This window comes from Mugil cephalus, chromosome 14 (genome assembly GCF_022458985.1).
Source record: "Mugil cephalus isolate CIBA_MC_2020 chromosome 14, CIBA_Mcephalus_1.1, whole genome shotgun sequence".
Classification (NCBI taxonomy): Eukaryota; Metazoa; Chordata; class Actinopteri; order Mugiliformes; family Mugilidae; genus Mugil; species Mugil cephalus.
This window is the reverse complement of record NC_061783.1, coordinates 15,578,688-15,601,600: the sequence shown is the minus strand read 5'-3', so window position 1 is coordinate 15,601,600 and position 22,913 is coordinate 15,578,688. Positions and strand designations below refer to the sequence as shown.

Sequence of the window (22,913 nt, the reverse complement as noted above, 5' to 3'; positions counted from 1 at the left end):
GAGACGGGTAAGAGGAAATGCAACGCGAACGATTAGCCAAGAATAACAAGGGGCCGCAGGCAGGGCATGGAGTCGGATGGAGAAGGGGAAAAAATGTGGGGGATCTTTTGTTTTATTTTTGTAACTGATTACAAATTCGATGATTTATGTGATGTCTTTTGTGTAATGTGAAAAGAGGGCTAAGTGTTAATGCATACATCCATTAATTCACTGGCACATGGAGACGTCCTGGATGATTTTTCTCACAGAGTTTCTGCAAAAGAACATTTCATTAAAATGTGTTTTCTATAATTCATAAGACACTTTATCCTCCTAAATGGAAAAACAGACAGTTTACATTAGAATTTTGTTTTTCAGTGACGTGCTTATGAATATAATCCAGATGGAAGATCTCAACTAACGCAACAAATTGGCTATTTTACAGCCTCGTCGCTGAATCTCCATTCCTTGTAGCCCGGGGTCGCAGTCGAATCGCGCCCTCTTTAATATTCAAAACGGTTTCACACACACGCTGTCGCAGCGGGCACTGGAGGCTGCTGCTGCACACGCCAAATGTGGCCTGTTTGATATTCTGTGATAACTTTCCTCCACTTGTCAACACATTAGTCAACTGATCTGGAGAGGATTGGCAAGAGCCCAAATTAACGTGCGCAAAAAGTGAAGCCCTCTAGGAAGCTTAATGCCTGTCTAATTAAGATGAACGCTCACATTTTCTGACTCCTCTAACAACGTGTCAAAGAAATCCTTAAAATCCTAAATTAGTGGCCTGTCACTGTAAAATAACAGGTTTTCATTTGGTTTGGGTCCATTTTAGCTATTCAACACGTGCAGGTTTGAGCCGGTCTTGGGGACAATTTCACATTTAAATCTTAACTCTCGTTGCTCTGAGGGCCAGTCATCAGCTCAAAAGGGAGTAATAATGAGATTGCATGTCAATCCCGCAGATTCTTCTCACCCTGAGTGCTGCGTGTATCAGACCAGCAGCCGTGAAGCATAATAAAATGACATGTCAAGGTGGTTAACTGCTTACATAGATTGCTATTACGTCACCTGTCAACCTCTCCCTTCCGTGCATGTTTCGTTGCCAGAGCTGGCGTCGTATTTCCAGGGGGATTCAGCGATGTCGTCTTTGAATCCTAAAGACGTCTCCTCGCCTCCTCCTCTGCGCGGATATCCACCTGGGTCTGTTTCCGTCTGTGGAGGAGGAGAGTTGACTCACAGTGACCTGAGGCTGGAGAAGCATCAAGTCCCGAGAAGATTCGAAGAGATTGCGTTGTGATGCCTCCGAAGAAGAGAACATTCATGTGATTGATCCTATGTGATAACATGAGCAGGTACATACTTCAGATATGGAACTGAGATTGTTAAGGTTCACTCAGTGTCACATTGCATGGAGGACTTTTGCTTTATTCAAGTCTGGTGGAACTGAGAATCAATACATCGATGACCACCTTCCTAATATTATATAGGTCACCCTTGAGCTTCCCTTGTTAGTTGGGTTATATGTTCCCATTGTTTTTAGCAAACTCTAGTCTTAAATGTTACGTTAAAATAAGGAGAAAAAGACATCCTGCTTGATTTGACGCTTTTCACAATGAAAGCTACACCCATCAGGCATAACATTATGACCGTCTGGCAGTTCAGAGAATGGTCATTTGGGCCTTCTGAGGGCATCCTTTTTCATTTGGGTCCTATGCGTTAATGGGAGGGGCCTCCGTGGATCATCCCACAGATACTTGATCAGTGTGGGACCTGGTGAATTTGGAGGCCAGGACAACACCTTGTCCCGTTTTTCATGTTTTTTGAGTTGTTAACCATTTTTGTGCCAGGCTGCATCCCACTGTTGCCATCAATGAGTGTCATTGCTATGGGGTGGGGGTTCCTGGTCTTGTCTAGGCGGGTGGTACATGTCTAAGTAACATTGTATTTTGTATCTTGATTTGGTTCTCCTGTCAGTGGTCATAATGTAGTGGCTGATTGGTGTACAGTCGTTGCCAAACCCTACAGTGTTTTTAGGAAACTGGGTTAATTAATTCCAGTAGTGAAATTTAACCACGTACAAAAGCACTCAGCTTTCTTGCTCAGGGTCAGATGAGAAGACTGATACAACCAATGTGTCTGTGTGCTGTACTGTCAAGCGACAGAAAGCAGCCATTTAGCCACTTAGCTTAATATGTTTTTTTTTCTTGTTCTTTTTTTTTTCATTTTTCTTTCAGGGGATAATGAGCCAGAAAACGTTTTGTCGAGTGCTGCGACTTCCTGGGGTTTCGGTAAAAGGGCAACTTGTCACTTTTGTATGAATTATATAAACAAGATAAAATGTGTTAATTAGTGAGGCTTAGAGGTGCTGGAGGGCGGCATAGCTATGCATAGCTGTCTCGCAAAAATAACAATAATGACGATGATATAAAAACAAACCCATGTAGAACTATTCCTCCGAGTACAAGTTTGAGGTACTTTCAGTTTATGTGAACATTTCCATTTCCTAAAGCTTTTTGTCTTACTGTGCATTCCCCTCTATGTTTCTGACAGCCATAGCGTCACATACTGTTGAATATTTATGCCTCGTGCCTTAAGATGTCCTCAGAGAGCACTGAACGTCATGTTAAGGAATAACCAGAAATCTGCCTTTTAATCACCCATCTGTTACTTTTATATTATTTCAAATTCTCAGAAGAAGGAGTTCTGGGTGGTAGCTTGAAACTATAACATTTGCAGTGTAAAAAGAACATTCTGTTTGTGACAGCCTGCCCCCAATACGCACAGATTACAACAAGAATAAACAGAAATAGCTGACATTATAATACAGTTGTCGTCGTCCCTGAATCAATATAATCTTTCTGGGCTGAGAAAAATTGTTTGTACAGTAGGTCAGCTCATCCATTCAGCGGTTACATAATATGCAATATTATAAGCAGCTATTTTTATTTTGCGCTGCGCAGCCCTTGATGGTTTATGTTTCTTAACCGATTCAACATGTTGTTAATAGTGCATGCCCCCAAGCTGAATCACTGACTTCATTAAATATGAATCAAACATGGTCTACAACGATGGCACATTTCACATCTGAATGAGTTACTAGATATCAGATTTTAGGCTTTAGACTGAACTGATCATTACAAACCCGCTGGAACTATAAACCAAAATCTAATCGGGGCACATATCATAAAATATACAAACCATTTCAGGGCAATCATCACTGCTTTTCAGAGTTTGGTATTCACGTCCTAGGCATACATGCTTCAAGTAAATCTGATGCATATGGTTTGCCTTGCGTGTATCTCACCGATTTGGTGACATCTATGGGTGGAAAGCTGTGTAGCTGTCTGCACACACACTGTCTGTCTGCTGTGTGCCAACATGTTACCCACCAGAGATGTTTAATTATACGTCTTAACACCTTTTTCTTAATGTGCAAGCATCTGAACATCAAGACAACAGAACATATGAAACTGATGCCATGTACACACAATAAATTAATGGTGGAGTATCATATGTATTTCATCTAATCAGGATTACAATGAAGAAATGTGTCAAGCATGTGGACATGAAATATGCTTAAAGGGAAAAGGTGCGGATTTGCAGCTGTGGACTGTGGACAGACATTTTTAAAAGTTAATTTAGAGAGATGTATGTGAAATGTACATGTTTGTATGTTTTGGTCATTGGGTTTTCCGTTCAGACATTATAAAACTAAAATTTTAAAATTCAAAAATTTAAGCTGAAATTCAAGGCATTTTTATAGGGGTCAAGAATGGATGGACAAAACTTAAAAAAAGTAGTTTCTAAAAACAAAAAAATAAAATCGTTAGAAGACCGAAACCGTTTTTTCATATTGTGCGACCGGAAGTTTTCGTTTTCAAAGTAAGAGCACGTATGCGGACGGCGCTGTGTAACAGAAGTTGATGGACATGGATGAGTACGTTGTTTTTCGAAACAACAAAAGAATCTCAGTGAAGAGAACACGCATGAAAGGGAAGAGAGAAACCGCGCATGCAGAAACCGCATATTTCAGGTAAAAACTAAATATAAATGTATCAGGGAGTAGTTAGCTACTAGCTAACATTAACGTTACTCTGACATGCGTGCAGAGATTTCTGCAGATGGCAAGCTTTGTTTTGCCATTTTGTCAAAAATTACGTCAGAGTTAGGTTCCAAAGACATTTTAGCCTGGGCTAAAGAAGTCATATTTAGGTGCCCTTGCCATAAACACAGGAGGTCGACTAAACATTCCGTCTCACCTGCGGCTACCTCTGAGTGTTTTCAAAGAAAGTAACCCTCTTATAGCACAAGTTACATCAAGCTAAAGAGTGCAATTTATTACATTACAAACATTATAGCCTCATACGTGCTCTTACTTTGAAAACGGCAACTTCCAGTTGCAAAATATGAAACAACGGGTGCCATTTTTGTTTCTGTCTTATAACTATTTATATGTTTGTTTTTAACGGCAGAAATTCAACAAGTTTTTAAAGATTTGTTTGTCCATTCTCGACGATGATAAAGAAAAACGCCTTGAATTTCTATTTGAATTTTTGAATTTCAAAATGAAAACCAAATAACTGCTCATTTTTTGTTTTTTAATATCCTTTAATGAATGGAAAATCCAATGACCAAAACGAACAGCAATCCAACACAAAACCCCCAAACTGGTAATGTGTCACAAGGCAAGCTAGCGTAAATAAGCTAGCAGAGTGAAGGTTGTGAGTCAGTCCCAGCAATCAGAGGCTGTGGCACCGCTTTAAACACCACTGTGTTATTACAATTCAAACATTCGGCCTGTGCAGTGAAGCATGCCTTTGTCCTCAAAAGTCAGTATTAATGTTGACTTATGATGGCTGAAGTGTGTGAAACCCATTAGCAATTTAGAATTTTAAATTAGTGCAAAAGGAAGCGAACCCTGAGCTGCAATCTTTAAACCAGAGGTGTCAAACATTCGGTCCACCAGAGGGTCAAATCTAGCCTGTAGCATAAATTTGCAAATTGCGAAAATGACATAGAAGATATTAACCGCATTTTTTCAGTAAAAATAATTGCTATTCCTTGCCTATTATTTTAGTATACACAGTTTCACTGTTTCTCATGAAATTTGAGGTTAAAAGGTTTCGCATTAGGATAGTTCATTTAATGTAGATGTTTCCGTCATGCACTTCTTTGCACTAAAACAATGTGCTATTATGTTAGTGGTCCGGCCCAGTTCAAACCAAATTAAAAGGGCAACTAAAATGAGTTTGACCGGGTTAAATGAAGAAATAAGATTCAGCTGGGACACTGCTTAATTATTCAATCAAAGGGACCAATAAAATGAGAGATCTTTATGAGAGCAGCTGGACGGCACCGATTCGAACTGAGAAGAAATCAGGCCAGTTTACTGTTACCAAAGCATACCTGCTCGAATGCCGAGAGGAGAGGAGATTTTAGAGGACATCAGGGAGGTTAGTGAGAGAACATCAGTCTAAGGAAAGCCAAAAATATACTAAAGATCCAAAGCTCCATCCATCCTCTGTGAGGCAAATGGAATCATTCGACGTGACTGCCACAGCTTCTAGAAGAGGGCGCCTTTCTTCTTCTTCTTCTTCTAACATCAAAAAGCTGATAATTCTGGCAAAAGTCTGTCTATAATTCAACTGTTAAGCGACAATTCAAACGCTAGGCTGAATGCCACCAAACTACCCTTTTTTTTCCCCCCCACATAAACGGGAAAGCCACGAGCAGCCACAACAGAAATTCACGCCATCAGTCTTGGAGCTGAGGCTGAGGCCAAACACGAACTCAGAAAACGAGATAACAACCCAAAGCATTCCAGCAAAACAACCAAGGAATGCCCGGAGGAAAATGGAAGATCAGTGTTCTGGACAGGCCAACTAGAAACCAATGGAAACGCTGGAGCTGGACCCAAAGTGGATAGTTCATGCCAGACGTTCATCCGACTTCATTAAACTGTGTGCAAAGAGGAGTGGGCAAAGACCCACCCCCCCAAAGCAGAAGCAGGAGACAACTTGCTAAGTAGACATTTAATGATGTAACTGCTGCTAAAGAAGATGGCGCCAGCTACTGACTGGAGGGCTTGACATATTTTTACACTCAAAATAGAGTGCTTGCTGTTAAGGATGACATTGGCAATTTGTCTGTGTCCACTGATTTTAAATGTCTGAAACGTTTAAAAGGCAATTCAGGGTACGTGTTTATGTGATAGGGGAAGCAGCATTTGTCAAATTTATTTCTCGCGCCGTAACACAAATCATTTTTTTCTTTTCTTTTTTTTATGACTCTCATTCTCGGAATAGGAGTTTCCGTGCAGCACTCGAACGCCGCAGTATTCTCAGCGAGTGTGTCATTGATGTCCTGAGTTATAACGAGTTCTCTGAGGAGGAGGCATCTGTTTCATTGTTCAGGCCAGACGGCGCGGTTTGTCAGGGGAATTTCTTCTCGACAGCACAGACCTGCCCGTGATACAGATGGTTTATCTCACCGTAAATGATTCAGAAAACGATAATATGCCTCCAAACGGAGAAGAGGTCATCTCCCTTTGCTAATGGAGTGTCTTCCTTCGTTAGGGTCTGGACAGAGCACTTGTTAGATATCCGTTTCATGGTGGAAATGTGAAGCTCTGAGTCAGCTGCTCAGGGAAAGGAAGGCTTTTTTTTTTTTTTTTTTTTTTTTTAATCCGCTGGCAGCACTCCTGATCCTCTCATTTGAATAGTAAGCAGATCAATTAATGTTTCATTTAGGCAATAGCAAAACATAAGCTTTTCCAGGCAGGAATTTAAGGTGTAAATATGACAGCGTTAATTCCCTTACGCAACTAACCAGGGACATCCTCCGCTGCCAAAAAATAAAGCCGGGCTAATTTCCAGAAGGAAAAAAAATAAATAAATAAAATATGAAGTTGTCAGCTCAGACCCCAGAGCAGAAGCTAAAACCACTGTTTCACGGTGTCAAAACACTGAAGTGTTTATGAGCAAGTCCAGGCCTATTAAAAGGCAAGGGACTGTAAGCCAAAACCTACTGTAATATTCAGCAATTATCTGTCAGCTTAGCGCACAGATGTCAGAAGGAATTAGGAGTCGCGGAGTCAAACAGCTGTGAAACGGACATTAATAGATGTGATCACTTCGCCGCAATCTGCTCGGTGGTGTGTGACTCACATTATGTCAAATGAATTGTCAATCATGTCAAGTTAGTTTGGCACAAGCCCTCAGCGCACAGACTCCTTGACCCAGGTCTGGAAATGAAAAGCCTGAGTAGACGGCCGAACCTGCTCCGCTCTGCTCCTCTCTCTGTCTCTAATGTGATTTCAAGCCCGATGTGAAACATCAAAGACGAAATCTTATCTGGCCCCTCTGTCCTTTTTTGACACGGACATTAGTGCATCAGAGACGTGTCCCTCCCGATTGTCAGCTTGTTTTTGTTCTGTGTGCAAAGATTAGAAAGAGTCTGACAGGGGCAGAGGGAGAGGAGAGCGACGTGGAGAGACAGATTTGTGGAGACATGAATGGCTTGCAGGTGTTTTTCTTCTCCTTTTTTTTTTTTTAAAGAAAAAAAAGAGGGTTGGTTATAGAGGAAGATTTGGAGCCGTGACTTTCCCCCCACGCTGTCATTATGTTTTATGGCAGACGAAGTGTTTGTGAACTCTGAAGCGTGGTGCTGCAGTGAGGACTGGGCCATGTGAAAAGGAGCGTTTCATGTGCTTCAGGAGTGTCGTCTGTTTGCACGTCGGCTCGCAGCCCGATATATCCAAAAGTGGAGTGCGAGAAAAGAGTGAGAGCGTTTGCTTTCAGGTAGCGCGTCAAGGAAAACAAACAGAAGCGAGTGTCGGGCGAGTGAAGGTGAAGGAGTCACCGCGCCGAGCTTCTAAATAAATGCACGAAAAGAAAATTTGCAAAAAGATTTTAATTGGCATCGTTTTAATCATTCTTGGTTCAATTTACAGTTGCTTATTCATTCTTGTCAAAGGTAAACACATTTCTCGTGGTTGTCTTCAACATCAGTAAATGCTTTTTTTTTTTTTTTTGTTGCCCGCCTCCCAAACCCTGTAACATAAACTAACATTACAGAAGAGCACATTCTCTCGGACACGCTTTGCATATTCAGATCCTACAAATGACTTCCTCGACGGGTACGAAATTTCTAAATGCCACATACTTGAAAAGCGCGGACGAACACATTCTACATACATACGCACCGATGTGCAGACATATGTTTCCCCTCTTGCTCACTCATACACTCACACACGCTCTGTGCTCGCGCGCACACACACACACACACACACACACACACACACACACACACACACACACATTCCATAACCGGCATGTATTATAAATATACATCACAATACAGACTCGCTTGTTTTGCAAGTGCAGCACTGGAGGAATGCTGCCCTTCCATCAACATCGGCTCCGTCTGCGCATTCACAGTTGGTTTATGACATGCTCTTCGGCAACATAATCTAGTTAGCAGTATCTGTTACATGAGAGCGGGGCTGCTGAGTGCACGCCCCGTCCGATTAGTCATAACCAATGACCCTCTCTTTGTATCAGGCTGAATTACATCTATTTATCTACACAAGCGAAATGCTGCAGTAAAAATCCCACTGTTTTAAAAAAAAGAATAAAAAAATGGCACGGTAGCTTATTGAGCGAAAGGCCTACGAATGCACACTAATAAATAAGGTAGATAAATAATAGACCTCGATGTCAAAATAAATACGTCTCAAAAGGAAATAAACCAAACGAAGCACAACGTTGTAATCAGGTTTAACGCCAGCCTACGTCGTCTCGTATTACAATATAAAAAAGTGAACTTTATTTGCACATTCACACGTGTTTGTTTTTTCCTCCTCCTCTCCCCCTTTTTTTTATTTTTTGTTTTTAACAAAATGCCGGCAGCGTCACTTTGAAACTCAAAGAACAATTTCTCCTCAGGCACCTGCCGCACTTTGGCGACTGTATGGGGTAGTTTCCATGGTGACTGTGACTGCTTTAATGGCCATCAGCACTGATTGGCTGTGAACCTCTGAAGTGGAAAAGGAATACGCAGGGTTGTCTGGGATTAAAAGGGGACTTGCTGCTGAGAGAGTTATTTAAGAATTGTAAATTAGTGGCATTCTGAATGACCGCGCTGATTGCGGCGAGAGCGGAAGGGTCTGACATCCGGAAACTCTGCGCCAAGTGCTGAAGGTAAATGCATCGGAACAAAACACACATCTAGCACATCTACCACGTCTAAGTGCCGTCAAATTACTAGCCCAGGGTCTGTATTTTTCTAGGGTTGTTACAGTGCGAAGGCAGGAAATGCAGACAAAAGACTAGTTCTAAGAGGGCACTTGCTACCTTCTAAGAAACGCGGGTTCCGCATCTGCACCGATCACAAAGCCAGGGGTATTTTTGATGTCTGGAGAAAATGGATTCTTGAAAGGCCTACGGATATCCTCAGAAAGTCTTTCCTCTTTTTCTCAAGCTCTTATTACCAGCAGCTCTCTCACACTAGTGTGAAAACATTCTTCAGTGTCCGGGACACTGACCGATCATATAAATATCCTGTATAACTCAGGTGAGATCAGCGCAGTTCTGGAGTCCATCTGGCTCTTCACTACATCAAAGTTGGGTTTAATGCATCAGCAGACTCTGTCCGTGGTCCAAGGCCTAAAAATCCACCGCAGAGTTTTCCATCTTCTTCAAAGCTTGCAGTTGCAGCAACCTACTTTCATCAGCTGAAGACAGTGCAGCGTAAATTCCTCAGGGTGGTTTGATATCCATGCTACAATAAGACTGTGTAGTCCAGCTCATTAGAAGTCTGATTCCTCACTTACAGCAGACGCGAGGGCAGCACAGAAGTCTGATTTTGAGTATTGGTTAGTGGTCTCCGTGGGGGCGCCACACCTGTATGAAACGTTGCGGTGTTCATGTGACGATGACGTCCGACAACATTTTAAGTGTCATAATTCACACGTGTAAATGTGACAGCAAAAAGGCCTCTCTTTTTTTCTTTCTTTTTTTTTTTTTTTTTTTTTAAGTCTGTTGAGCTGAGTTCCAGATTCCTAATTTTCCCGTTTGATTGTGGTTCTGCCGCACCTCTGCCCCTCGCTTCTGTCAGCTTTCACGTCGTCAAAAAACTTGGTGGATACAAAGCCCTTTTGGACAAGGCGGTCCAGCCGAGCGCGGAGTGTCACTCGGTGACGGTCGCTAGGACAAAAGGACGGCGGACACGAGCAGCATCGCCACGGTGAGGAGAAGGCGGTCGCGTGATGGGCTGCTGCCGCTGACACTTTTCTCCAGCTTGGGAACCTCAGGGTTGAATTCATCTGGAGGGCGAAAAACAGAGACGGCAAGGGAGTGAGAAAAGGGAGGACACGTGCGGTAGACAGAAGGAAACAAAGCATTACTACATTATCTAATCATCAATCTAAAGGCAATGTACGATACGTGCAATGTGTGCTTTAACATGTGTAGCGGAAGAGAAATGACACAATTATCAACAAACCCCCAATTATCATCAGCTACATATGGCCATCTCCCCCGCGGGATGGATATATAAAAACGTATTTGTTTCTGATCTGTTATTTTTTTTGTTGCTGTTGTTTTTTTATATGTATTCCTCTTTTCACACTAATGATGTTTTTATCCTGGAGGGGTTTCAATCAAACTAAATTACTCTGGCCTTGCCATTGATTAGACACAACAAAACATTAGCTGGAGGGGAGAGACGGAGAAAAGGCTGAGAGAACACATTTGTATTTGGTAAAAAAAAAAAAAAAAAAAAAAAGTGAATTACATTGAGTCATTATGCTCTGTCTCGACATAATGCGTCCCATTATATCTAGAGGGTTAGTACGCACCAAAATAAAGCGAACCAAAACAAGGCTCACACATCCATCACAGTTGTACGGCGACGTGAGCGCCATCCGCACTGAGACGTTCAAAAAAAATACTTTTGTTCCCCCTGCAAAGTAATCTATCTAAGTACAGAAGAAAGCCGCAATTTTTCTGCTGATGACAGACAACATTAACCCGCATCAGACATGAAAGAGAGATGTAGCTGATGGGCATGACGGCGTTTAAAGTATGTCTCATGAGCAAAGTTTAAGGCTTTGATGAGAGATATACTGGTGCTACATTGTATTCATATGATTTTCTGATTTGGTACCTTGAAATAGCACAGACGAGATGAAATACGTATGTTTTGATAAAAGAAATTGAGGCTAAACAAAATATCCCATGACTTGACCCATAAAAAACTACAAAAATCAGCACTGACATGAGAAGTGAATAACTTTTTAACAATTCATTGTTCTGCTGGGACAATTTTGGACCTGGCATTCGTATGGATGTTACTTAGACATGTACCACCCATCTAGACCAGACCAGACACCCCCACCCCATAACAATGACACTGCTTGATAGCAGCAACAGCCATTCCCAGCAAGATGCAGCCTGACACAGACACTCAAAAACATGGAAAACCGCACAGGGTGTTGACCTGGCCTCCAAATTCACTAGATCCCATCCACAGAGGCCCCTCCCCTCAGTCAATAGGACCCAAATGAAAAAGGATACTCTCAGAAGGCCCATATGACCATTCTCTGAACTGTGTTGGAGGCACAAGGGTGACCTATACAGTATTAGGAAGATGGTCATAATGTTATGCCTGATTGGTGTAGCTTTCATTGTGGAAAAACCTCAAATCAGGCAGGGCGTCTTTTTCTCTTTTAACGTCACATTAAAGACTTGTCTGGAGTTTGCTAAATAGAATGGGGACATACAATGCAGGGATTACCTAGGTACACAAACGCTTTGATAACAGATAACACGTGGAGACGACAACGTCACCCACGTTTGATGAATGTGTGGAATTTTGTTTTTCGCCGCCTCCGCCTGAGACTAAACCATCCGACCGCTCAGGTTTGCCCTGGCTGTGTGTGACTAGGGCCCACGTCAGAGGTGCTCTTAAGGAACACAAGGCATCTGTCTGCTGTGATGACACACAACATTGACATCCACACCGCGGTGCACCTGGGTGACCTCAAACATTAAACAGTGAGCGAAGGCAGGGGGGAGAGAATATAAACCGCTGCTGCCTCGGGTAGGGCTCGCAGGTCACAGCGGGGGCACCACCGCACCATGTGGATTGTCTCTCCAGAAGGTTTCACCAGACCTGTTCCTGAGGTAAAAATGGACCTTCTTTCCCTTTACATAAAAAAGTACACGCAGCAACAACTCTATCTCCACAGTTGCTCTTACTTTTTTTTTTTTTGTGGGGAGCTTCGACAATCACCGCGCTGCGCAACATGCACCTCTTCAAAACCCATGCTATTTAGGGAGGATGGCCTTGGAAGATGAATGTGGGGGACGTTGGGTGCCTCGGGCTGTAACAAGTTGTCAGAGGTTCACGGGATGGCACCTAACATCACAGCGCAATTGTGGGATACAGGCAATCAATTTTCAAGCACACAATCCGGTGCGGCCTCGTCTGTATGGGGTCTAACAGCAGACAGGCATGCAGGGTAGCTCTCTTGTCCGCAGTAAACCGCCCAAGGCATTTACAGTGAGATAAGAAACATCAGCGGCAGACTGTCGATGAGTGGAAAAAGGTTGTCTGGTCTGATAAATCCTTATGCCAGCTATGCAGCAGCGATGGTAGACCCGCAGTGAGGCGTAAACAACGCGGGGCAATGGACCCGTCAAGCACGCCCACAGCTCCGCAGGTCAGTGAGGTAGCCACGCTAATGGCTTACACTGTGTCTACACAACAATCAACTGATTGTTTTCCCAATAAAACAAATGGAGAAATTATCTTTCAATCATCAACCTGGAGAAATTTCACAAAACATTTTATTGCGTTCTTAAAAGCTGACTTCAGACCTTTGAAACGCTGCTACATCTGTGACATTTTCAGGATTCAAATAGGTCAGAGTGGTGGGTTCAGTAAGATAGGGGGTGTCATCTTCCTCGCAGCCAACTAAAATAACCGCCACCAAAAAAAAAAAAAAAAAAAAAAAATGACATAAAGCATGGTTGACATTTAAGCTTTTATGTAGTTGTTCATTGTTCTACTTTGAGAAGCACAATTCAGCTCTTTAGGCAGCATACGTATTCTGTTGTCAGGTTTATGGCTGCAAGCGACCACTGATGTGTAGCTCAAACCTTCTGCGGTCTGTCAGTTTGATGCTGTAGCTCAGTCCAGACCCTATCCAGGCCTGTTCACAGACACTAAAGCAGGGGTCTTCAACATTTTTCAGGCCTATCAGGTCTATATTAAACTTGGCCTAGTGCTATTTATAAATACATGATTATTTTCATATGTTGGATTCATGTTAATGTGTATTTAAAGAAATTTTAATTTGCGCGGGAAAATATATATGAAAAATGTCTAATCAACCAAAAATTTTGCAACCCTCCTGCAGTGCCTCAGTGGACTCCCTAGAGGTCGTGGACCCCCTTTGAAGACCTATGCCCTAAAGCTTTAGCCTGACGTTCACCTCCCCAGAAATGTATCTGTGTGTCACGGTGACACAGACCCCAAGAGCTATGATTGGTCCACTCGGTAGTAGCATAGGACATGCCAGGCCAGGTGGCTCCACCTCTGTTGGTAACGCTGCTACTAAACAATGGCAGCTATAACTGTGTGAGAACCAGGGTTTCAGTTCTTTTGAAGATGTTGGAAGAAGCATTTTTGGCTAGCTCGGTCTAACACAACTATGTATTTTTTTTTAGACTGAAACAGGACATGTATTTAAAAATACACACATCATGCTACATTGCATGAAGGAAGATGCAATAAATTTGCGTTGCACATTTGCAAAACTATTTTGAGTTTAGACTTTAGATCTTAAAACAGAAAAATAAAGTCATTTTATACTCGATGCATATTTTTGTGTCATGCAGTGGACCCACCAGAGTAATTGCAGAGATCTGGATGCTTTTTTTTAATGGGGCAAGAAAAGCAAGCGAATCAGACGTTCTGACAGACTGGAACCAAGCCAACAGCGGGCCGTTCTGTAAAAAGTGATTCGTAAGCGGTACTTACTCGCAGATTGCGAACGGTAACAGCGGCTCATTTCACAAATAATTAAAGTCCGATGTTTACAGTAGACAGCCTGGATAATATTTTATTGTGTCGCCCTTAATTTTCTCTTCGCGGTGAGTTCGGCCGACATGGGGGCTTGTTAAAAAAGCAGCATCATCCAGGTTCAGTTTCTTGTTCCCTCTGAATAATACGTCGGCCTTATTCCTAAAACACTGTGTTAAGTAAGAACCGTGTGACGTAGGAGGTAAGGAGGATGACAGGAAGTCCAAATGTAAGTGAGGAAAGTCTGTGGGCTGGGCTGGTCCTTAGGGTGAGTCACGGAGTGGGTGTCCAGCGGTCGTCAGGGGTTGCTTTTAAGAGTGTGTGCGTGAGCATGAATCTGTGTGCCCTGATTTCGTTACTCCTCCAAATGTATTCAGCAAAAATGCATCACAACGCCAGAGGCTACGATTTCTTATGATTCCCTGCCAGTGTGTTTTTTTTATTTTTTTTATATTAAATTCTACGTAAGCCTGAGTTACTGCTGAGCAATTCGCCCACCGCTGAGCTTTTCTTTCTTCCTCTGCCCCCCCTCACTTGCTGTCCCCACTCTGTTTTTTTTTTAATCTTTTTCTGCCTGTTTCTCCCGCTTTTGCCTTATCTGTCCTCCTTTTTATCAGCCTTTCTGCTCCTGCGTGTCTCTTTCGCCTCCTCCGTCCTGTGTTTTATCTCTCTGACTTTCTGTCTCCCTTTGTCTCCCCCTCGTTCCAGTCCCCCCCCCCCCCTCTCTAGGTAGGACTAAAGGTGGTCGGTCGTCAGCTGAAGGGCTCAAGAGCTCGTCTCCGTCGGTCTCAGGCCGGTCACACTCTCTTAGCCCTCGTCACAGTCTGCCTAGAGCTCCCAGAAACAAGCATGTTAAATGATTCCCGGCAAGAGGCTTTTGTTTGAGATGGGGACGGAGAAAGAAAAGAGAAGGGGGGAAGAAAAAAAATAGAAGGTTTATGTAACCACTCAGCTGCACAATTGACTTGCTGGCTGACATGCTTTCTCCTTAGGTAAACACGGGCCTTTCATTCCTTACAAGACCTCTACTGACCTTGTGGATTGTGCGCAGCAGTAGAAGGAAAGTTTTACCTATGTGTGTGTGTGTGTGAGAGCGATATAGATTGATAGATTTAAAAACAATGAATAATGTTTTTTTTTTCATAGTATTAGATGAAACTGTGGTAGTTAATAGCCGGGAGCTAAGAATGGAATAAACACAAGATAATAACCCATTGTGCAAATCCCTCATACTCCCTCAATACTGACTGTATTTATAATGGTTCTGAGCAGTTTTCTTATACAACGAGGGGCACTTTGGGTGCAGTAGTTCTGATAATCATTGCTGAACAACAAATCTTTATATATTTTTTTTCCTGAATATGTTATCTGCACACACCTCACCATGTGCAGCTGATTAAAAATGAATTTTTACGTCCGATAATGTGAGGTCAGGGACTGCTGTGTAGCGGCGTGACCGCATTAATGCGGCTGATGCGGGAAACGATTAATCTTACAAAGACACTGACAAATGATCAGCGTAATAAGGCCGCTATTGAGGGCCAGTTCGGTTCTGGCGTAACGGCTCGGCGCTTCCGCTTTACGTCCTGTGATTATCGTGGTATCGTAACCCGTGGAAGTGATGGAGAAAACACCAAAAGTTTTTTTTTTAAAAAAGTGAGATGCAGTAAACATGGACATAGTGCTTTCTTCTACCACAATGCTGCTGAGTCTCTTAAGCCGCTGTGTCCACGGCCAGATTGCACAACTCTCAAGGGCAGAAAATATAGTTTTTACTCATCGACCGCTGTTGGCTTGTGGATTTTCCTTTTTTGCCAACCTCAGAAGAAGAAAAAAAAAGAAAAAGTATTTCCACGATGATTGGTACACGAATCGAGCTTTGCGGCCAAAGTCAGATATCGAAAGGCATCCGGCAATTTCACTTCTCGGCAGCTCAGAGTCACTCACCAATGTTGTGTATTTTGATGTTTGGCCTGACTGTGTAGTCGGGAGACGTCTGACTGGAGTCATCATCTGCCTGGGAGACTGAGGAACGGGAGAGAGAGGTGGTCAGAAGGAAAGGAGGCAAGAGGAGGAAACGGCAGAGAGGGACGATGATGATGATGATGATGATGACGAGGGAGAAACAGAAAGTGAGTCACAGACGAGGAGAGAAAACGTCCCATTAAAATGACAAGGCGGAGAAAAATGTGTACTTTATGCGCCATAAAATTTCTGTACAGTTAACAGAACTTGGAGGAGTTAGTGAACCCCCCTGTCCTGCCACAGAGAGAAGGCAAAGAAATTGTGGAGCGTGAATCCAAATTGCCTGTATGAAGATTAAAAGCATTTGGCGGCAGTTGCATTTACTCCTGGTCTAGACGCGGAATTAGACTCGTTGCCAAATTTTCCGCGAATGAAAGCCGCGTGGGTTTGCTTGATGTGTACGCGCGCACATCTTTGTTTGCTTTTTCGGTGCTTTTTAAGCTAAACGTCTGCGTGAGCGTGTCGCTGCGGCGCTTCAGCTGGGAGGATGAAACAACACCGTCGAGAGGATGCAGACAGATGTTGGTGGCAGTCAGTTTGCCGCTTCTCGCATATGCAGAGCACATGCCTTGAATATTCACGTCTATCTTGTCTGGAAACCTTGTAAACGTTATAGTAGGTGGGAGACACAAAGAGAGATATTTGCAGTTTTTTGATGGCAAGCTGTTACAATAACCTTGCTAGGTAAAGGTTGCGGAAAAAAAAAAACGTACGCTCATACCAATTCATGCTCACGCACGCATCCGGCCGTTAGAAGAACTCGCGGCTACCGGAACACACGTGCGCTCGAAACTCCTACGCTTTAAACGCGCAAACACGCGGGAGCAAAACGGAGGCGCGGTGGACACATCAATAGATTAGCAGTGACACCGGGATAGGGTGGAGTGTTGAGGTGATGTGTACACAGGGGCTGACACCGGCCTGAGTGTGGGATGTATTAGTGCTGACAAGGTTAGAGGAGAGGGGGGAGGCTTTCAGCGCCGGGGCTGCCTGATCAAAGGCCTGCAGGGGAGAGAGCAGGCTACCAGGGTAAAAATAACACACGCACTGTAGAGAGCAGCAGGCATCAGAGAGCAAGAAAGGGAGAAGAAGGAGAAGAGATAGGCAGCGAGGGAGGAGGAGGGGTGGTCGGAGAGGTATTGGGAGTGACAGGGAGAGCTGCATCTTGCATCTGAATCTATTTATTTTCTCTTTTCTATCTTTTGTACGGCTTCGCGAGAGCATGTCACTCACGGGGAGAGAGAAAGAGCATTACTGTAATAGCGCTGAGACAGAGAATAACATTAAGCCATCACTCTCAAAGCAAGGCTTTCGAGGTGGAAACGACGCCATCATCAAAACCTTGCCAAGAGAGCACGCGGCAGAAAAAAACCTGTCTCTGAAACGAGACCGTCAGATCTTAGTTTTTCTCCCTCTCTGCCTGTGACTCTTTGTCTTCTGTGTGTTTGCGAGATACAAGGAGATAGGAGGTGGGTGGTGGTGGTGGGGGGGCGGGATAGTGGAAATGAAGTGACACGAGGAGTGAGGAAATTGCTCAGAATGAGTGGAGGAGACTTAAGGCCAAGAAGTTGTCGGGTCTCACCAGTGGAGCAGCAGACGTACACCCTCAGTCTCAGGCAGCTGTGGCCGTGGTGGTGGGTGGGGGTGGCTAAACAGAGAGCAAACACATACGACATGTCAACCATGTGCCCTCTGCAGGCCGCGTCACGCTCAGCAGCCTGAACCGCAGCGCTGCAACAAGCCGTCCTCGGCTGAACTTCCAGAATCTATTTGCAACACCCACATGCCGTCGATAGGCCGCATGTGGGTTTGAGAGCAGCTGAGGAGAAGATCCTCATTACCATCTCAGATCAAAATATTGGATGTGCAGCACCCTTGAGGGTATTCTATCCATCACAATAAATCAGTGCCAGTGTATACAGTCCTGACTCACAGATATAGTAGTACTCCTGGCCCACGTTGAACTCGTAGCCCAGCGAGAAGGCGCTGTAACGCTGGAACTTCTCAGAGAACTTGATGGGCGCGTGGGGCGCCAGGGGCCGGTTGCACTCCCAGCGCTTGAAACCCAGCTGGGGGTCGCAGGTGCGGTAGCCGCGGTAGCTGACCATGTAGAGGATGTACTGCTCGGCTATGACGCGCTCTAGCTTCCCCTGCTGGCTGGTGTTGTAGTGCGGGCAGTAGATGTCCAGGTAGTCGTTGACGCTGACTTGCACCGTGTAGCCCTCCCGTCGAAGCCTGAATTTAAAAAAAAAAAATAAAAAAAAAAAATCAGACAAAAAGGTAAATTGTACATGGCCACAGCTTCAAATAATACATGATTGTCCTCATCCATTGAAGCAATAGTTTAACACTTGGAGATTTTCTTGTCACTGTGCGGTTGCCAGGCAACCAGCCTGCAGGAAATCACTTCTCTCTGCCAAAAACTGGCCGTGCACATTTCCCCGGAAAAACTGCACCTCAGACAAATTAACATGTTGAAAAGGCAGTTTACACTTGTAGACTGGTATTAGACCAATATGAGTTCTCGTTTAATTTTCAGGAATGATTTCAATTCCCTCAGTGCCTCAAATGTCTTCATGTTTCTGTGCACGGTGCAAACAATAGAGACATGTAATACACATGTAATACAATATTAAAAGAATCAAGAGTCTTTATTGTCATTATGAAAACATTACGAAATTTTGCAGAGGCAGTCTGTGTGCAAAGGCACGAGGATATTTAAATAACACTTATGAATAAAAAAACACCCTTAGAGTAAAATGTATATATATATATATATATACAGAGAAAATGTAAATACTGCAACATTGCACATAAAGTGCAGCTTAGTGCAAGTTCCAGTCTGAAATGAGTAATAATAAAAGAGAGAAAATCGGCAAATTGTCCCATTTGAGAAGCTTGAATGAGGAGTTTTACTTTTATACATGATTAATCAACTGACAGTTCATTTTCTGCCCACCGACCAACAGCTTCACTGCTAATTTCAGGACTAAAAGCGACACAAACATTCTCAAGAGCTGCAGACTTAACCGAAACTTTTCCTTCAACAGACGAAACACTACAATTCCAACATCCTCCTTGCAAATACAGTAAAAACACCGCGTCCTCTCACTAAACGCCCGGTGGCGAGAGCCGAGAATGATAATCTGCACTCCTTGTCTCTCCACCCCCGAGCCAGCTACAGGCCGGGTCACTGAGGTGGAAGGAGAGCCTGTCAGTGGCGATGTATGCTCCGGCCGCGGGGGAGCTGGCCTGCACGCGGTACATATCATGGACCGATCTCCCCTGGCAACCGTCGCTGATGGACGAGCTGGGTTGTTAGCAGCTAAGGAAAGCCACTCCGAGGTCGAGTGTGTGCGCTCGTTGCATGGGGCCGATTTAAAACTCCTCACTGAACAACTGAGAGGATGATGCGGTATGATTTCCAAAACAGCTGCCACGCTGTTCGCTTCATTGTTTATAATACTAAGTACACTTATTATGTAAATCACGCAATCTGTAATTACACAAAGTAGGAGTCATCAGAAGGTCTCCTGCAGGTGAGCTGATGAGATGGGAATTGTCCTCGGCTGCGGTGATGAGCAACCCGCGCCTACGCCAGCTGTAATGACTCACTTGCGCCATTAGGTGGAGGTATTGGGCTGTATTACGCGAGCAAACCTCCAGATAGATGGCATAAACATCTAAACATTTATCCTCTGCGCCCAGTTTTGCTCTTGGTCGTCTCCTCTTTGTTGCACATTATCTGCTACACACGTACAAAAGAGCACACACTTTCCCACAGCCGTAGCCATTCCTCACCGTGCACACACTCGTGCTCGCACAAAGCTGTTGACAGGCTCACGCGGCCGCGCGCCCCTCGTGCATGTGTTAGTAGGTCAGGCCTCCGGAGGGATTATTATTCAATTACAAAATGAAGATCAGACGTGTCGTAACACCTTTTTCTCTTCCTCCGGCTCGCCGTCTTCCTTTCACATACACACCGATCTCCTTGTTTGTTTGTTTTTTTCATTATTTCCACCACTTCTCTTCAATTACACACATGCTGCAGCGGATGAAGATCAAATTCTCTTAACCAAGGTTCTTTTGAGGCCATCAATCTTATCTATGCTTTCTATCCCTACTGCTCAGATGCGAGATGACAGACTTTTGTCTTGCAGTGTTGCGGGAAGAGACAACACAGCGATGCTTCAAAGGGACTATATTTAGAGAAGGGGGTTGGCGGTGGAGGATGGGAGGAAGGCAGAGACGGGGAGGTGGTGGGGGGGGAAGAATGAAGGGGTAGAGATAGATAAAGAGGTACAATGGGTGCGGGATAGAGAGGATGGTAGATAGACCTAAGATGAAACTGCGAGAGAGACGCGTGGGGGGGGTTGGGGTTGCGCTGAATATGAAAATACGCGTTGAGGAGAATCCTGGATGCATGCAGCGTGTGAAAAGTCAGTCAGTGAGAAACGAGCGGGAGGACAGCAGTGCGCAAGAGGATCTGGTCTGTTTTGGAGCGTTCGATGGCGTTCGCGGATGAAAGGCCGCCGGTGACAGTAAAGCAAGTGCAGCAAACTTGTCAGCGAAGCATTTAACATTTCCCGCACGAGGGTGGAAAAAAAGAAAAAGAAGAATATGCAAAGCGAGAGGCAGCTGAAACAAACGGCCTTGAGTGCACAAGCTGGGGATGAACGATGAAAATGAGCAGCTCACAGACACACTGTATTAGCTGATAACTAATTAGTTCTCGTTCGGCTGATCGTTTCGGCGCTAGTTGAAGATGCCGTCCTGTTACTGTTTACTGTTTTGGTTATCACTAAGCCTGACTAGCCGTAGCTACACAGCGGGAGCACCGTTCGCATCCAAACACAGTCGGCAACAGAGCTAGGAAGGAAGGAAGGAAGGGAAGAGAAGAGAAAGGAGGAAAAACGACTCGGCGTGAAGAAGAGAAGGTAAGGTGGAAGGGAAAGGGCGGAGTGACATGAAACAGGGCTGGCTGGGCGAGAGGAGGCGGGGAGTCCCTCAAGGTGTACACTGTTATATAAGCAGACCACTTAGTGGCACAAGACAAAAAAGGTTGCAGGGCAGAGAGGGATGGAGGGAAGAAGGGGAGACGAAGAGAAACAGACCGAGCGAGGGGGTGAGAAGAGATTTAATAACTTAAGGTAAGGGGAGGAGGGAAGAAAAAGCACTGAATGGTGACAACAAAGACAAAAAGGCACGGAAACAGGGGAGGCAGAGGCCTAGACAGAGACGTAACGCTCCCGGGGGGAAGGACATATATGTGGTAAAAGTGCATAAAAAAGACGAATGGCTCTCATCTGCGCACTATTCTCCCGATCTGACTCTCTTCCTCCTCCTCCTCTCTTTTCACCGTGCACCGTCTCTGTGGTGGTTTTGCTGTCTCATCATGATTTCCCTACGAGTGGGAGTGCACAGCTAGTTAGTAGAGGCTGCACAAGCTGGTGAATACTGCCGGGGGAGGCAGATAGGAAGAGGAGGAGGAGGGAGGCCGAAGAGAAAGAGAACGCAAAAGCAAGGAAGAATAAGACAAAGATAGCACCACTGCACCTTTCACATCTGTGCTAAAGGGAGTCTTCGGAGAATACTGCCGGCAATAAATAACAATCGTGAGCTAGAGCTACAGCGGAAGACACTTTAAAACATGCAGCGGACAGAAACGGAGCACTTACTACAGCCTCGGAAAATCTATAATTCTTGTAGTAAAAAAAAGAAAAAAAAATGGAACATAAAGAATCATTTGCAAGCAGCGTGGGGAAATGAGGGATTACTAATTACAGTAAAGTACAATTCACATTCCCCACACTAATGTGAGTAACACTCTGTCTTACTGGGAGCTTGATAAAGTTTTCTCTGTGGGCGGACAGGATGTGCCAGTCAGGTGCAGGAGCTTGAGGTGGAGGAAAGCACTCCACGGAAACTTCCAGTGACTCCAAAAGTTGTCATATTTGCACGTTGCGTCACAGGTAAGCGTGTCCATTGGGCGTGTGTGCAGCTGGGAGTGAGTTATGTGCATTCCCTGAAGCTAAGCTAAGCTAAGCTAAGCTGCAGCACAAATGATGTATTCAGTTACTTTAGTTGCTAAGTAATTCAATAATATATAATGTATAATATGTAAGTGGTTTCAAGTAACTTGGCGCCCACAGTTTTTAAATAATAATAATAATAAAAGAGCAGAAAAGTATTTCCCCCACTTTCCACATGAGTACCGCCAATCATTTCTTTGTTTCGCTTTACCGACCTCAATACTACAGATCCAGGTCCTCTGTCGTCTCTCTCCGCATAATCACTTTTGTCATATTGCATCAAAAAGGAAAGCTGGTGCTCGACTGCTGCCGACTTTCAAGGAAAATAAAGCCGGCGCGGTTGTATTTGTTTATTTTGTTGTCTGCTGACATGAATGGATATGAAAAGTCTGAACCCACGAGGTGCTCCTCACAGTCACGGGAGTTAGTGCTTTTCGCTCGGCTGCAGGTTTGTCCTACATTATTGCCGGAGGCTGCGGCTGTTTTCAGAAAATCCATTAAAAACAGCCGGAAGAGACGAATCGCTGCTCTTGATGAACGTAGTCCAACCTTGCAGCGGAAAAGACAGTAATAGCTTCTGATGGCGGAGCGATGCACTTGTTGTTTTCACAAGTATTAAGGCTGATAGGTATTATTACACCAGTATTAGCCTTTGTGAAAGCGCATTTCAACAACTGTAAAAGGCTTATTTGTGTGGAATAGTACCAATGACACATGGACGGTAAATAACATAATTTTGTTGTATTCAGCTTTCTCATAGATACCAGTATTACCAGCACCAGTAAC

General features: G+C 44.2%; 1 protein-coding gene across 1 annotated transcript in view; it reads right to left on the bottom strand.

The window, feature by feature from the left end:
* Positions 1-7,873: 7,873 nt before the first annotated feature.
* efna3a (ephrin-A3a) overlaps positions 7,874-22,913 on the bottom strand; it is a 55,707-nt gene continuing 40,667 nt past the window's right edge. The window contains exons 2-5 of the mRNA XM_047605920.1: positions 18,029-18,330; positions 17,678-17,743; positions 16,018-16,095; positions 7,874-10,306 (exon numbers count right to left, since the gene is read on the bottom strand). Of these exons, the coding sequence (XP_047461876.1) occupies positions 10,188-10,306; positions 16,018-16,095; positions 17,678-17,743; positions 18,029-18,330 (565 nt within the window). The 3' untranslated portion in view covers positions 7,874-10,187. The remainder of the gene's footprint in view (positions 10,307-16,017; positions 16,096-17,677; positions 17,744-18,028; positions 18,331-22,913) is intronic.